This window comes from Platalea leucorodia, assembly GCF_965183815.1.
Source record: "Platalea leucorodia genome assembly, chromosome: 16".
NCBI lineage: Eukaryota > Metazoa > Chordata > Aves > Pelecaniformes > Threskiornithidae > Platalea > Platalea leucorodia.
In genome coordinates, this window is record NC_138838.1 from 9,718,916 (window position 1) to 9,734,452 (window position 15,537).

The window sequence follows — 15,537 nt, forward strand, 5'->3', positions numbered from 1 at the left end:
TTCAAGTTATGTCCGTTGTGTCTCATCCTCCTGCCATGCTACGCTAGGCAGTGCTATCAGTCACAAAGACATCAAACCTTTGTCAAAGGTATCGGGGTGCACCGATCAGCTGAGTTTTCAGCTAGTTTGACACGACTTTTTGTCTAATCTTTTAGTGTGAGAAACAAAAGCGTACATACTTAATCCCCTCTACTGTTGTCCTTACATCGCAGAGGCTATAGAGAAATCTGGGTCTTGCCTTGTTTCTGTACAACTTTCACTTAGCATAGCTTTATATTACACCTCAGGTTGGTGTGCTAGAGGGAGTCATCCTTTTTGCCACTTGGCTCAGCTCATATTTAATCAATTTAAAGTTGACAGAGTGGCCGATGCAGTTTGCTGTGTATCTGCATTAGTCGCTAGACACAAGAGAAAAAATGGGAATTTATATGTAGAAAGAGGGGAGAGGGACTGCACCTTGCAGTATCAGGTGAAACAGAACCCTGAGTCTGTAGTTCAATAAATAAATCGGCATTAAGTCAACACCGCCACTGAAAGAAGCAGTCCGCCCTTCCTCTGTATATTATGCCACCTGCCTTACCTGTGGACAACTACTTGACACCTATCTGATGAACTGACTGTAGAAGTGATCTAGTGAAAAATAACTCCCTCTTTTCAGCTCGCTCGGTTCCTTAAGGCGGTTTGCTGTATGGCTTGTGTCAATGCAAGATAGAGGTTTACAGAGGGATCCTGCGGGGAGGCGGTGGTAAAGCTAGTTTAGGAAAGCTTGCATTTTTTTGTCCCGCTTTATCTTGAAACACATATAATTTGTCCCTATTTTGAAATGCACTTGAATCTTTTGTTGGTTTGTAACAGCAACAAATATTAGTGATCGCTCACGAAGTGAACAGATTTGTTCAAATCTGGGGGATCCTTATTAAGTATTAGAATAAGTACTGTAAAATTTGTTAACCAACAGGAAAGAAATCTCAAAGCTGCTTTCTAAAGATGTTGCTGGCATGGTTGGAATGATGGCAGTATTAGAATGATTTCCAGTAATGACTGGAAATGTTGAAATGAAAACTAGTAAAAATAAAAACTAAAAATAAGCAAAATATTTCTAATCTCAATTAAATATTAGAAAATTTTAATTAAACCTCTTCAGCTGTATAAGCTCTCTGGAGTAAGTAACAAACAATTTTAAAGAATCCTTATACCGTATCTCTTTCTAGTTCGAAACAAAGACATGAGCTGGCCAGAAGAGATGTCTTTTATAGCAAACAGCAGTAAAATAGACAGACATAAAGGTAAGTGTTTCAGCATAGTAATTGAATTATGATGAGAAGAAAAAATCCGAGACGCTATATTATGTTGAAACAATTCTTTTTAATATAAGTGCTCTTAACATTGGAAGAGGTCTTTTATGCCTGTGCTGCTTTGCTTGTTCTTTCTGTTTTATTAACTTAGATGCTGGAAATGTGGGAGGGCTGAATGTAGAGACAGATAAATTTGTATATGTCCAGATGCAGCAGTAGCAAATGGTACATAGCAAAGTCTGGGTTTTGGTTTTATTACCTTGGATTTTTTTAAGGTATGGAATGGTAACGATTTTAACAAATTAATCAAGACATTTCAGTACCATAATTATTTACCTGAAAATAGTTTGTATGGATTGTACTGATGTCCGTGGTGGATCAGATCCAACAAAATACTTCAATTTCTGTTAACTTAAATAGAGTTGAGAGAGCAGATGGTTGAGAGAACAGGCTGGTCCCCTCTTGCATTTGTGCTAGCTGTAGTGTTGTAATTGGGAGCAGGTTAAATTGAATTGGTTACTGTGAAAAGGTCATCTTCTTAACTTTACTGATATAACATTCTGAATTTTTCACATCAGCACAACTGGTATAATTATGTTTTCTTTTTCTCAGTTCCTACTGAAAAGGGTGCTACTGGATTAAGCAATCTGGGTAACACATGTTTCATGAACTCCAGTATCCAGTGTGTCAGTAATACACAACCTCTAACACGGTATTTCATCTCAGGAAGACATCTTTACGAACTTAACAGGTAATTTTCTATTTGAGACCATTGGCATTTTAGATACTGTAACATTTCTTTGAAATGAGTTTCAGCTTTCAGAAGTAGACAGTATGAATAAATCCTTTTAAGTTCAGTGTTATCAACCATCAGCTATACAGCAGATACTAGATTAGATACATGCAAGTATAACCTCTTTTGTTTCTGGCAGAGTTAAAACAGTTCAGCAAGAAGCACTTGCACTTCTTTGTTTATCCCCATGCTTGAACTTTGTTTAAATTCTAGTATGGTATTAATTACTTTACGATTTCTAGGACAAATCCAATAGGAATGAAAGGACACATGGCCAAGTGCTATGGGGATTTGGTTCAGGAGTTGTGGAGTGGAACTCAGAAGAATATAGCACCGTTAAAGCTGCGGGTAAGTCTGTGATATGTGTTATTTAAAGGTGGAAAGCAAGAATTTCTTTGGATAACAGAAATCTTTTAATGTACGTTTTCCTGATGTTACCTGTATTGTAATGGTTCTGGGACTCAAATCACTATCTCCCCTAGAGAAAGGGAAGGAAACTTAGACGTGTATTTCAAGTGTTAGAAGTTGGCTGCAAAGGCAGTCGGTCGTCACATATGTTACTCCAAACTGGTCACAGAATTTGCTTTCTTGCCTCTAAGGAATGTAGGGGAGGTGTTCAGGAGAGGGTTGTGCAGGGACAAGATGCACACCTGGAAGAGGCCAGGGTTCATCAGTCCTGGTGCTCAGGGCTTAAGCAACTTTCTGTGGAATATAATCATGGTTCAGAGGTTGTAAGGTGAAAGGAGTTACCTGATATGAATCAGAGGTTGTGGTATAAGATGTGGCTTTTATAGCCCTTGTTAGGGACAAAAGGTTATGCATTTGCCTGTTAATGGTCTTTTGTTCTGAAAGCATAGGGGCTTACCTTTAACTCTTGGCGATTGAATTTGTGCTTGTTGACAGCATGCATCTTGTCTACAATATTTTGATTTATTGTTACACCTTTTGTAACATGTTAAATAACTTTCTGGCCCTTTTTTATAGTGGACAATAGCAAAATATGCTCCAAGATTTAATGGCTTTCAACAGCAAGACTCACAGGAGCTTCTGGCTTTTCTTTTGGATGGTCTTCATGAGGATTTGAACAGAGTTCATGATAAGCCATATGTTGAACTGAAAGACAGTGATGGTCGACCAGACTGGGAAGTAGCAGCAGAGGTATGGGTTAAAGCTTTTGGGTTTGGGGTTTGTTTGTTTGCTGGGGTTGGGTTTTTTTTTCCTTATAATGCTAAGCTGCTAAGTTGTTAATGAGACTCTGTGGCAATACTCTTTCAGGACCGTACGGTCTTTTGGAACTTCTTAGATCTGTGATTTAAGGAGTCAATTTCACCTTTGAACTGAAAATGAGTTTTAAGTATTATAATAAAGGTATAAAGATGATACTTCACAATCCTTTTGAACAACAACTTAGAATTATGGAGTACCAAAATTTTTCAAGCTACCTGATGATCCTTTCAGAAATACTTTAAATGATGTCATACCTTGATTATTGTGTTAATTGAAATAACTTTTCTTTACTCATGTTGAACTAAATACTTCCTATTTATTAGAAATTGGTAAACAACTTCTATGGAAATAATTTGACTTCCATAGGCCAATGAAACTTTGGAGGTCTTGCAGTATATCATCCTTCCTGTAGTTCAAGCAAGCAGTCTTCAGTTTCTAACTTTGTATTGTTTTTTTGTACATCATTTTAGGCCTGGGAAAACCATCTGAGAAGAAATAGATCCATTGTTGTAGATTTATTTCATGGGCAGCTGAAGTCACAAGTGAAATGTAAAACTTGTGGGCATATAAGTGTTAGATTTGACCCTTTTAATTTTTTATCCTTGCCTCTGCCAATGGATAGCTACATGCACCTAGAAATTACAGGTGAGTAGAAGTGTTTAACTCCCTATAAACTTGTCATTGCTAAAATAAAAATTGTATATGTAGAACAGCTATAAAACAGCCAAATTTTGTTTGTTAGCACTTACACTTAAAAATAGTATAACCATTTTAATATAATAGAGTACAAGAATTTTCATTGGAATACATTTAAGGTAGAATAAAACCTTTAAAAACAGAGCATAGATGGCCCATTTTCAGTCGTGACTAAAGGATTTAATACGGAAACATGTAAAATGGAGATTCTGAGAACTTTCCTTCTGCTCCCTGTGCTGTGGAGGTTGTCCTAAATCTGCCTAGAGTGAAAAAGAAAGGCTGGAGGGAGTGTACAAACAAAAAATGCTTTATGGGTCATGAACTGTAGTATGAAGAACCCATGTATTGTTGGAAAAGAGGCAAAAAGAAAGACGATAAAAAAGTGAAACAAATTTTGAAATCATTTTCTACTGCCTATGCAGCAAGGGGTTTTCTGACATTTGTCTGCAGACCTTGAAAATTGGCTGATAAGAAAAAAACTAATCATATCTTAAAGTTGGGAAAAATATTTTCTACTAAGTAAGTAGCTGTAATGTATTATTCTCATTAAAACTTTCCTGGTTTGCTAACCAGTGTGTTTCTTTTCCCCTTTGAAGTAATTAAATTAGATGGTACTACTCCTTTTCGATATGGCCTGAGATTGAACATGGATGAAAAGTATACAGGTTTGAAAAAACAGTTAAGTGAACTCTGTGGGCTAAAACCAGAACAGATTCTACTTGCAGAAGTGCATAGCTCCAATATAAAGGTAGGAAGACAATAAAAACTAACCAAACTAACAAAATACTTTTGGTATTTTTGTTTGTTATTTGCATACATTGGCACACTTCTTCATTCTTTTTAACATTAAGCTTTGCTTACAAGAACTGTGAAATAATTTAACTAAAAGTGTGATAAAAAACTCAACTTAGTTATATCTCTGTATGAACTTTTATTTTGTTCTTAAACAGTAATTTGGCTTGCTTTAAATAGATTTAAAATCAAGTAAACTGATCCAAAATAAACCACTTGTAAGCAAAATTAATAGTGATGTAGAAGCTTGCAGAAGTTTAATTGAATTGATTACTAATGATATTTTTAGGAAAAAAAAGGATAAAATCATCTTGAGGTAATAAATCTCAAGTTAGAGTGCTGTCATGAGTTTAAACACTGTCAAGAAGCTGGAGGCATAAGTAATGACTGGCTGAGTTCTATATAGTGTGTATGTGTACGTGTATATATATATAATTTTTTTTGTTGTCATTGAATAGGATTAAAACTGCTTGAAACTAGGTGCTCTCAGTCTGTTTAGAGAACTGTTAACAACTCAGGTCTTTCTGCAGAGATCTGCAAAGGGGTGTGCTTAGTGACTTCCTTTTTTTCCTTCTGGAAAGGTATAAGAAAGCAGATGGGAGGGGAGAGCTGAGCTGATAGACTGTTTTCAAAAGAAAAACCATGTTTGGAGTCACAGATGGAAGTATATACGTAGCTGACTAACTTTCTCTTTTTTACCGAAGAACTTTCCTCAAGACAACCAGAAGGTCCGGTTATCAGTGAGTGGGTTTTTGTGTGCATTTGAAATACCAATTCCAGGATCCCCTACATCAGCATCAAGTCCTGTGCAGACAGGTAAAAGAAAACATATTGTATTTTCCTGTTCTTTTAAAATGCACAGTGCTTAGGTACTGGAGAAATTCAGGAGAAAACCTGACTTCTTAGTAATAAGTAAACAGTGAGGAATAAAGAAAAGACAAATAAGTTAGAGTTCTGATCCACAAAGAAGCTGTGAGCAGTCTCAGTATCTACTGACGGTCTGTGATCCTTTTTAGGATCGTGCCCAGGATAGCACTCTGAAGATCGCTGTGTACTTACTTTACTTAAAGACACAAGAAACAAGCAAAATATTTTATTACTTGTGGATTGGCTCTGAGGCAGGACATGTAAAAAGTTGGAAGCATGGTGTTCAGTTTTGGTTTTGTTGTTTGTGGTTTCATATATGGGTTGTAAACATCTCTGTTATTCTTCGCTCTTGCATGCTCTGATTTTGCAAAGTTGTAGGCAAATAAGAGGTTAGATGTTGGTCTTAAGAAGAGTTGAAGATAGTTCATGAAATGCGTTGAACAGAATGGAAAGGATAACCGTCTTGTGATCAGTTCTGGTTTCTGTAGATAATTGAGAATGTAATTGTCTATCTACAGATGTCTCAACTGGGCCATCAGCTAATGGAGCACCCAACATAATGATGAATGGGGACCTTCCTAAACCAACCCTAATTCCAAACGGAATGCCAAATACTGTAGTGCCATGTGGAACAGAGCGCAACCTTGCCAACTGGACTCTCAACGGTCATGTGCCCTTGCTTTCTGATAGTCCGTGTACAGGGTATATAATTGCAGTCCACAGAAAAATGGTTAGTAGATTTTGCATTTGTTATAAATTGTTTGCGTAACACACTTTGAGAGAAAGTCAGCGAGGATTTTTTTTGATGTCTATATGATAAATTAATCTTTATTTCTTAAGAGGGAGCACGTGAATACCTTTCCCTCTTAAGCGAGTGCCAAGTTCTGCAGAAACACAACTCTTGTAAATTTACATCGTAATGTCTAATGTTGGTGTATTTTTCTTTCCTTAGTACTGGCATGCTTCCCAGTTCGTTAATGCTGCGATGCATACTTGGGCGTTTGCTAACTCCCTGATTAAATGTTCCAGATTCTTTGAGCAGAAAAAAATCTAATTAGAGGAACTACTAGAAATGCATTTCTTTCCTATTATGTGGAAAAGCCTTATTTCTCATACGGAAGCAGGGTGAAGGTATATAGTACATTCCTGGGTCATTCTGTTAGCATGAACTCTGTGTAAAAGCATCTGTAGTTAAGGTGAACTCCAAATGTCAAAGCTGGATGACTGAACACCTCAGATAGCCACACATTCTCTGTGCGCTGTGCCCAGACTTTAGAGGCTGTTGATGTTTAGAGCCTGGGGGACATGGGCCAGGAGGCCATTTAACTTCCCTCTTTACTCTGTGTTTGCATGAGGCTTTTTTGCTTTATTCTCTCAGGTGGTGGCCACTAACCACTGTTATCACTGTTATCTTGATTCAAATTTTGCAGAATCTCTTAGGTGATTGGTATAATGCTTTTAAGCCATTACAGGCTGCTGGTTATACAGCTTAAAAACCAGTAAAAGTTGTTTGTGGAAGCTATTCCAGGAATCCACGCTTGTCATTGTCAAAAATCTGATCAATGGAAAGGGTTAATTGTATAAAACTTATGCAGGGTGGTAGCTGTTTGCTGTACCTCGGTGTCATTAAGTCAGGATGTTAAATCTTTCTTACAAATGGGAGAAAAAGCATGAAGGTTAGCTTGTCTGCTTGGAATAAGTTGTGTACAAGTCTGTAGTGCCTCCTTTAGACATAAAGGTTTTCTTTCTCTAGCAAACATAAGCTTGCGTGGTGTAGAGGTCATTTTGGGACAGGAATTAGCATCGTTAGGTGCATGTCTGCGTTACAATATTACCATGTGGTGGGAAAAGAAAGAAGTATGCATCATATGAAATATAAAATATTGTACGTGGCTGAAATACAGATTTATGTTGACGTGGTCTAATGCGTAAAATCACAAAACACAAAGTTTTCAGGCAGTTTCAAGTCAATGATCAAAATTTACAGTATTTAATATTGGAAAAAAAGTGCTGAAATGGAGTACTTTTCATAGAATTAATGGTTTATTTTAATTGCCGAGGCCTGAAATAAGGAACAAGGTCAGCATCCTAGTAATTATGGTAACATGAGTTAATGCATACTTATATCTGAGTCATTCTTTTATTTCACATATGCAGATGCGAACAGAATTGTATTTTCTTTCATCTCAGAAGAATCGTCCTAGTCTCTTTGGAATGCCACTAATTGTTCCTTGTACAGTTCATACACGGAAAAAGGACCTGTATGATGCAGTGTGGATTCAGGTTTCCAGGCTTGCTAGCCCTCTCCCGCCTCAGGAAGCTAGTAATCATGCACAAGACTGGTGAGTTTGGCATACAGCGGTGTAGACTTGCTTACAAGATTTAAAATTATATTCATTCTTCTTCTTTATCCATTTTGACTTCTCATAATACCTCTGTTGAATGAACATAAGTTTTTTAATGTATAATTAAGCTTTAAATGTCAACAGCTTTAGGAACAATGGTGTGCGCTTTTACCCCAGATGCTTTTTGCCTGCAGATTCCATTTAGCGGGTTATTTTTGTAAGAAGCCATTTTGAGGTCCTGCAATTTAATAATGTCAATAATTAAAAATAACTTTTAATCCCTTTTAATACAGTTAAATGTGGTATACCTTCTAGCTGCACTTAAAGGCTGACTTTACACAAATTGGTTGGTTCATTCTCATCCAGTGATAATTCATTGTATCTGACAAATTTAGGCGATGCAAAGGCCAGTCTTGTTTTAATAGCTTAATCTAATAAAAATTATAGTTTTGAGGAGGGGTTTTTTTTGTGTTTTTCTTAAAGGAAGCATAGGAAGCATAGTGAAGGAAGGTAATTGGCAGTCTGAACGAGTGCTCATGTTCGTGTTGCGTTCTCTTCTGTTTCAGTGATGATAGCATGGGATATCAGTATCCATTCACCCTAAGGGTAGTTCAGAAGGATGGAAATTCTTGTGCTTGGTGTCCATGGTACAGGTAAATTGTCCTTTTTAGATTTAAGGAAGAGAGTCACTCCAGCAGAAATTTAATTTATGGTAATGGGTTTTTGATATGTTTCAGACTTCAGAGGTAATAGCAAACTATAAGAATCTAGAATCTAATTTAACCGAAGCCCTCACATGGCAGCCTTTCACTGTAGAATAGCTTTTATGACTTGGAGAGCTGAAAGCTCTGCTGACACAGAAACTTTAAATTAGGAGACAGACATGAGATTATTGAAAACCTCTTAACCCCTTACAGTGTTCTGTGTGCATGTGTGTATATGTGCAGGCACGTGTGTGTACATATTTGGATGATTTGTGGGGGTTTCATACAAACCCAAACTTTTAGATGTAAATCATTTACCCTCACTAGTTCTTGTGCCATTTGAAGAGTAAGAACTAAAACAGTCAATAAGAAATTCACCCTGGAAGCACGTTTGCAATTTTCCCTAAACAAAGACATGCTAATGAAAATTTCAGAGCCTTGCTGGAACGTATTCAGACCATATACTCATTTAAAAAAAAAAAAAGTCTCTTACAGCTAGATAAATAAAGTACATTAGCTATCATGTTGTAAAATATTTATGGAGACAAAGCATTCTCGTTTTTTGGTGTTGTAGGTAGGCTTGGTCAGCATTATACGCAGGTAGATGGTTGAGCTCACCCAACTGCTTCAACTTCTCATCTCTATTAAAGTTTTGTAGTAAAATAGAAAACTGACACTGATTATTGTTTTATAAAAATGCCTCTCTTTTACGCTGAAGGCAAGGCCTGAAACTTTGGGGGTGCATGTGTTGCAAAATAAGGAGCAGAACTGGAGTGTGAAGTAATTTAAAACTTAGTTATTGGACAGTTTACTTACCACATCTAACTTTATGATTTAGATTTTGCCGTGGCTGTAAAATTGAGTGCACAGAAGACAGAGCTTGTGTTGGGAATGCTTACATTGCTGTAGACTGGGATCCGACAGCACTCCACCTGCGCTACCAGACATCGCAAGAACGGGTAAAGTTTCAACGCAAACCCTTTTTTGTTTGTGAATAGCTCTGAAGCACAACCCATTTCACCAATTTTTTTTTTCCAATTGATGTTTCTTTTGTCCATTTAATGTTAAAATAAAGTCAGTAAGCATTGAACAGTATATTCTGGATAAATTAATGTCTTCATGTTAGACCTCTTACGTGACCATAATGTGGAAGGGAAACTTTAAAGAAACCACAGCAGTATATTTTCTGTCTGTTGTGAGTTGGTTTTGATCTAGTCTCCAGAATATATTACAAAATATGTTAATTTGATACATTTTCTAAACCAGTGCTATAAACAGTTATGCATGTGAGTAAACCCATTTCCTCATTGAGTCAACAAAACATATCTAAAGGTAAGCCTGTAGCTGAGTTAATGTAGAATAGCTGTTCAAACTTGTGAGTTGTATCTATAAACTTGTGCTTTAAGGATAATTTTGTAAGCAGAACCCAAGAATAAGGACAGTGCATTATTTGTATGTCTGCCTCTTCATAATTGAAAGAAAGTTTCTGCTAAAACTGAGGGCACCTAGTTTTTATCTTTAATCCTAAATAACTGTATGTTATTATTTGTATGATGCTGTGAATAGAGCCTTCCTCTGAGCAGTTTGTGTATGTTTCCAAGTCAGAGGTAGTTTTATCGCACTTTAGATTGTAGAAGAACATGAAAGTGTTGAACAAAGCCGACGAGCTCAAGCAGAGCCCATCAATCTGGATAGTTGTCTTAGAGCCTTCACCAGCGAGGAAGAACTGGGGGAGGATGAGATGTACTACTGTTCCAAATGCAAGACCCATTGCTTGGCCACCAAAAAACTGGATCTTTGGAGACTTCCCCCTATTTTGGTATGATCTTGTGTAATTTTCCTCTACAGCAACAAAACCAAAGTACATTGATCACAAATTTGAATTGCTAGGTATGTCTCCTTGTTCTGAATAAGAAGATTTGCTGTTGTTCATGGTCTCAGGAGGGGCATTGACTTAGTTTGTTTCATGCATTTCTGTAACGCAGGCAAATAAAACAAAACCTCAAATCCTTTTTTGAATCTTTTTAGCTGACACGTTGCAGGAAATGGTGGCATTTTGCATTCAGTGTCATCTGTTCTGGCAGAGAATTCACGCTTAGGCAATCTTTCCAGTAACATGATCTTTTGTCTAGTTGTGTAACACCTGCATTTGTTGCTTTCCATGTTTGATAGGTTATTCAAAACACACAGTGCTGATGACTGAATTGAAGCAACCTTTTCCGTCATTTCCCCATGAAAATATTAGTTCCATATTTTACCAGCTTGATCCTAAAATCAAAATTGCCACACTACAGCATTGTTACTGTTTTTTATTAGCATATGATAAAATGTGTATGTTTCGGGGAAAATTATTTTTAAACAGTGAAATTACTCCCTGTGATTTAACTGTCCTCCTTTAATTTTCTCTAACACATTTCTCCTTAGATCATTCACCTGAAAAGATTTCAGTTCGTAAATGGCCGCTGGATAAAATCTCAGAAAATTGTTAAATTTCCCAGAGAAAATTTTGACCCAAGTGCCTTTTTGGTACAAAGGGATCCAAGTCATTTTCAAAGAAAGCAGCTAACGCTCCAGGTTGACAGCCTTCCTGAACCACGGACTCTCCAAGGGGAGTCCAGAAAAATAGATCTGCAAATCACTTACACGCCAGGAGAAGGAGATATACTGAACAGAAGTCCATCCTCCCTCAACACTACTGTCTTGAATAATATCAAAGGTAGGTAATAATTAGGGAAAATCCCAGTCAATACTGATATTTGGGGGGGGTGGGGGGGTGGATGGGATTATATTATGAACAAAATTTTAATGTTTCTTTGGCCAGAGCACTACACTTGTTTTGAAACACTCATTTGTGGTGGTGTTTGCCCTGGAAAGCTTAGTGAAGCTTTACCATTAAAAAAAGAAGAGAAAAAAAGAAAAAAAGTTACTCAGTGACAACAGATATTGACACTGTCTGCTTGTGTAAGTGGGCTGGACTAAGAGTGAGGAATGTGCTCCTTCATAAAAGAGTTAAATTTCAGTTTATAGGTGTATGTATGTGTGTGTGCAAAGATAGACTATGTGTTTACTTATCTTAGTAGTCCGCATATTTTCTGTTTTAGCATCTCCGTCTTTGGGGAGGAAAACTGGAACCAGCTGTCCGTCAAGTAAAAACAGTAGCCCAAATAGTAGCCCAAGGACTTTAGGAAGAGGTAAAGGGCGTCTTCGGCTACCACAACTGGGTAAAAACAAACTGTCAAGTAGCAAAGAAAATTTGGATGCAAGTAAAGAGAATGGTACTGACCAGGAACAGAGATTTACTTCTGATCAAGGTGATGCTCTTGCCAGAGGGCAGAATTTGGGCGATAGCCAGAGTGAACTATATACTGCTCAGGACAGTGAGATGACTCTAGCCAACGGATATATCTGTGAGCAGAATGCATATAGTAATGGCAGTATCAACGGTCAAATTGATAACCACAGCGAGGATGACATTACAGATGACCAAAGAGAAGAAGTATGTGTTAACCCTATTTACAATCTATATGCAATTTCGGTAAGTTGCCTTTTTTTTATCCAAGTAAACTATCTTTATGTGGCATTGTTTTGACTAAGTGCATTTACTCTACTGTTTTCATTACAAAAAGTAGGGATCTATTGAGAAGGAGACCAAAGTAGAGCCATTGTCAGCAAAATAAATTTGCCATAAAACTGAGTACAACTGAAAAGTATATCTCTGCATAATGTTTTGTCCGCTTGAGTATGTAAGCTTAGTCAGCTCCAGATGTATAGATTGTCATGAACCATTGTCATTCACTGAAAGATCATGAATTTGTGAATCGTTTATTCTGTCAATTCTGAGTTTTGATGTTTGATCTGGAATTTATTTTCTTCATTTTCTTCAGTGCCATTCAGGAATTATGGGAGGGGGTCATTATGTCACTTATGCCAAAAACCCGAACAACAAGTGGTACTGCTACAATGACAGTAGCTGTAAGGTAAATAATTTATTTTTGTAGCAAATCATTTTTGTCTTGGTTACCTAGAGCCCGAGAAATTTACATCTTGCGAGAACTGTTCTTTGAAATCATGAGCATCTCGAAAGTTGCATTGGATAAATATTAAAATTGTTAACTAAAATTGTACCAGAGATTTTTTTTTTTTACATTAACATCTGTTCATCAGCTGCTACCATGGGTAAGGAAAGATGCTTATTTTGTACAAAGATGGAAGCATTACTAAAAATGGATGTCCAAGATTATTTTTCATGATGCTAGCAGTTTTGTGTTCAATTACTGAATAATTAAGTTCCAACATTTCTAAGCATTTGCATTTATCACTATAAAATTTGTCATACTTTTCAAGTAAATAACAGAGCCTTATAACTATAATAAGGGAGACAGAAAATGGGATTTTTCTTGTTGTAAACAGCCAGTTAAAAATACTGTTTCTAGGGCAACTGCGTGTATTTTAAGTTCAATAACAGCAACACAATTGTCCCATTGCGTATTTCGGAACATGTTTTTCTCTTTTGCAGGAATTGCATCCCGATGAAATCGACACCGACTCTGCCTACATTCTTTTCTATGAGCAGCAGGGGGTAGACTATGCACAATTTCTGCCAAAGATAGACGGCAAAAAGATGGCAGACACAAGCAGCATGGATGAGGATTTTGAGTCAGATTATAAGAAGTACTGTGTTTTACAGTAAGCAGATGATCTTCCATGGACTGTTTTGAGAATGTGAGGGATAACATCCTGAAACTTTTATTTGGCAAAAATGCTATTGAAACAGATAACCTAAGTGTAGTTATTGTACCCTGTGATCTGAAAGCACAAAAAGAAAACCCTAATTGAATAGCAGTTAATATAAAGATAGTATTGTTTTGTTCTGTTATCTCACTACATGCTCTAAACATTTCTGATGTTAGACATCAGGCTGAGACTGCCATTGGCCTTTAAATAAAATGGTTTGAGAAAAGCCGACTAGGACCAAATAAGAGCTAAATTAAATAGTCCAAATAAGAGCTAAACAAAGTAGTGTAGAGTTTACCACCTGTTCTAACAAACCCCTAAGGCTCTCTCTAGGTTTAAGAAAATGGGGAAAATATTGTAGTGTTGTCTTTGGACAACATGATATTGCTACCTCCTTTTTCCTGCAGTTTTATTGCATTTTATTGGCAAAACAGGGAAAGCAAGAGAATGAAAAGTGCACAAATTTAAAGAATGAACATCAAGAGTAGGAGACGTTTCCAGTTTTGCCACCACCAGTGTGTGTCAGTTGCTTTCTTTCTGTATGTTGGGAGCACAACCCAATCATAAGTTGAGAAGAGATTTATTTCTGCACTTGAATGGTTTATTATAATTGTGTTTTCTCCACGTGTTGGCTGTGCAGATCAACATGTTTCAGGAATGGCTTTTCTGCCTGAAGAGTGCGATCTCAAACTTTGAGATGCCTCGAGAAGAAACTTCAGGTTGAAGAGAGTAGTTGTGATTACACGCATGGTGTCTTAAAATGTGCACATTGCACAAAATGTTCCCAGCTTTTGGAAGGAAGGATGCTTGAGCTTATGTTTCATGACTGGTGTTGCTTTTAAATTTGCACTTTTAAAATTCGTATAATTACATTCAAAAACATAGTTTGTTTTTGTTGTTGTAAGGGCTCTGGAGTGAATGGCTGTGAATTATCCACTGTGTATTTCAAACAAATAAGAAGCTGTGGCTGTCAGGTAGCTATCGTAGCATTCATGGATGGTTTTTTTAATTGGTTTCATAATTTAATGGAGTTTCTTTTTTTCAAAATTTGGTTGCCTTTTCAAATTTTCTTTTTTGCAACAGGTTAATCATATACTTGCAATTAAACCAGAATTGCTTTCCATGCCCTTGCAACATGCTCTTTTAAGTGAACGGGCTTATTGCACGAAGGAAAGCATGACTGAGTCGTACCAGAGACTGGAAAAAAGATGGTTATTTTTTGAGTAGGCATTTCCTTAAACGTTTTCAGTGTTAAATTGTTTGCATATCTGAATGAAGATAAAAGTTTCACTCTTTCGGCCTTTTGTTCTTCAGCTGAGTCTAAGCAGCTTACTAATTTCGTCATATGTCATCTTCCAAATTCTTTAGGTTTTCTTTCTTCGCTAACAAAATTGATACTTACACGGTTGGTCTCTGAAATAAATGTTTGGATTCATTTTAATGTGTTTTACAGGAATGCCAAACGTACCAATAAGTTTCTAATTTCCAGAAAGATCTGAGTTTTATCCATTTAAGAAACGTCTGTCAGCTGATCTTGCTGTCTTTATTCAGGCAAAAACCTCCCTGCCTTTGTTGGAGGCCGTGCCTCTTTGAGGACAGCAGATCGGTTCCAAAAGAAGTATTGTCTTACTTGTAAAGTGTTGCTCCCTCTCCTGTATGGTCTTTTATCTTTAAAGTGGTCTAAACATTGAGACTGAAGAAAAGCAAACATGACTTGTGAATTTCTAGGTTAGAAGCTTTTTCCTTTTTCAGTACCCATTTGTCTATTCCTCCCTCCACAAACTCCATGAAAAGTGAAAGATTTTCAACTGATTTACTTTAAAATGTTTTATTTAAGCAGGTAGCACAATCTACTAATGTTATTTGATCTTCTGTGTTTGTTACATTGGTTGTAATTAATTTTTTAAATTAAATTAATTCATGAATTAGTAGTAAATATATTAAGTTAACTATTAACTACATTCACTTTGTAAATTATTGTATAAAACTTATTGACAATGCACTGACTTTAGAAAGATGTTAATGTACATAAATACCTTGTAAATAAAATAGTGTTGATGTACTGGAATATGAACTGTATTAAA

The 15,537-nt window shown here is 36.6% G+C and overlaps 1 protein-coding gene across 12 annotated transcripts in view; it reads left to right on the forward strand.

The window, feature by feature from the left end:
* USP32 (ubiquitin specific peptidase 32) overlaps nt 1-15,537 on the forward strand; it is a gene marked incomplete at its 5' end in the record, with an annotated part of 116,948 nt that extends 101,411 nt beyond the window's left edge. For all 12 annotated transcript variants that reach the window (XM_082328393.1, XM_082328397.1, XM_082328402.1 and 9 more), the window contains 16 exons: nt 1,212-1,286; nt 1,908-2,046; nt 2,331-2,436; nt 3,073-3,246; nt 3,786-3,960; nt 4,608-4,759; nt 5,508-5,619; nt 6,189-6,400; nt 7,828-8,012; nt 8,582-8,668; nt 9,558-9,678; nt 10,347-10,538; nt 11,144-11,435; nt 11,821-12,254; nt 12,604-12,696; nt 13,236-15,537. In XM_082328393.1, the coding sequence (XP_082184519.1) occupies nt 1,212-1,286; nt 1,908-2,046; nt 2,331-2,436; nt 3,073-3,246; nt 3,786-3,960; nt 4,608-4,759; nt 5,508-5,619; nt 6,189-6,400; nt 7,828-8,012; nt 8,582-8,668; nt 9,558-9,678; nt 10,347-10,538; nt 11,144-11,435; nt 11,821-12,254; nt 12,604-12,696; nt 13,236-13,409 (2,723 nt within the window). In that variant the 3' untranslated portion in view covers nt 13,410-15,537. The remainder of the gene's footprint in view (nt 1-1,211; nt 1,287-1,907; nt 2,047-2,330; nt 2,437-3,072; nt 3,247-3,785; nt 3,961-4,607; nt 4,760-5,507; nt 5,620-6,188; nt 6,401-7,827; nt 8,013-8,581; nt 8,669-9,557; nt 9,679-10,346; nt 10,539-11,143; nt 11,436-11,820; nt 12,255-12,603; nt 12,697-13,235) is intronic.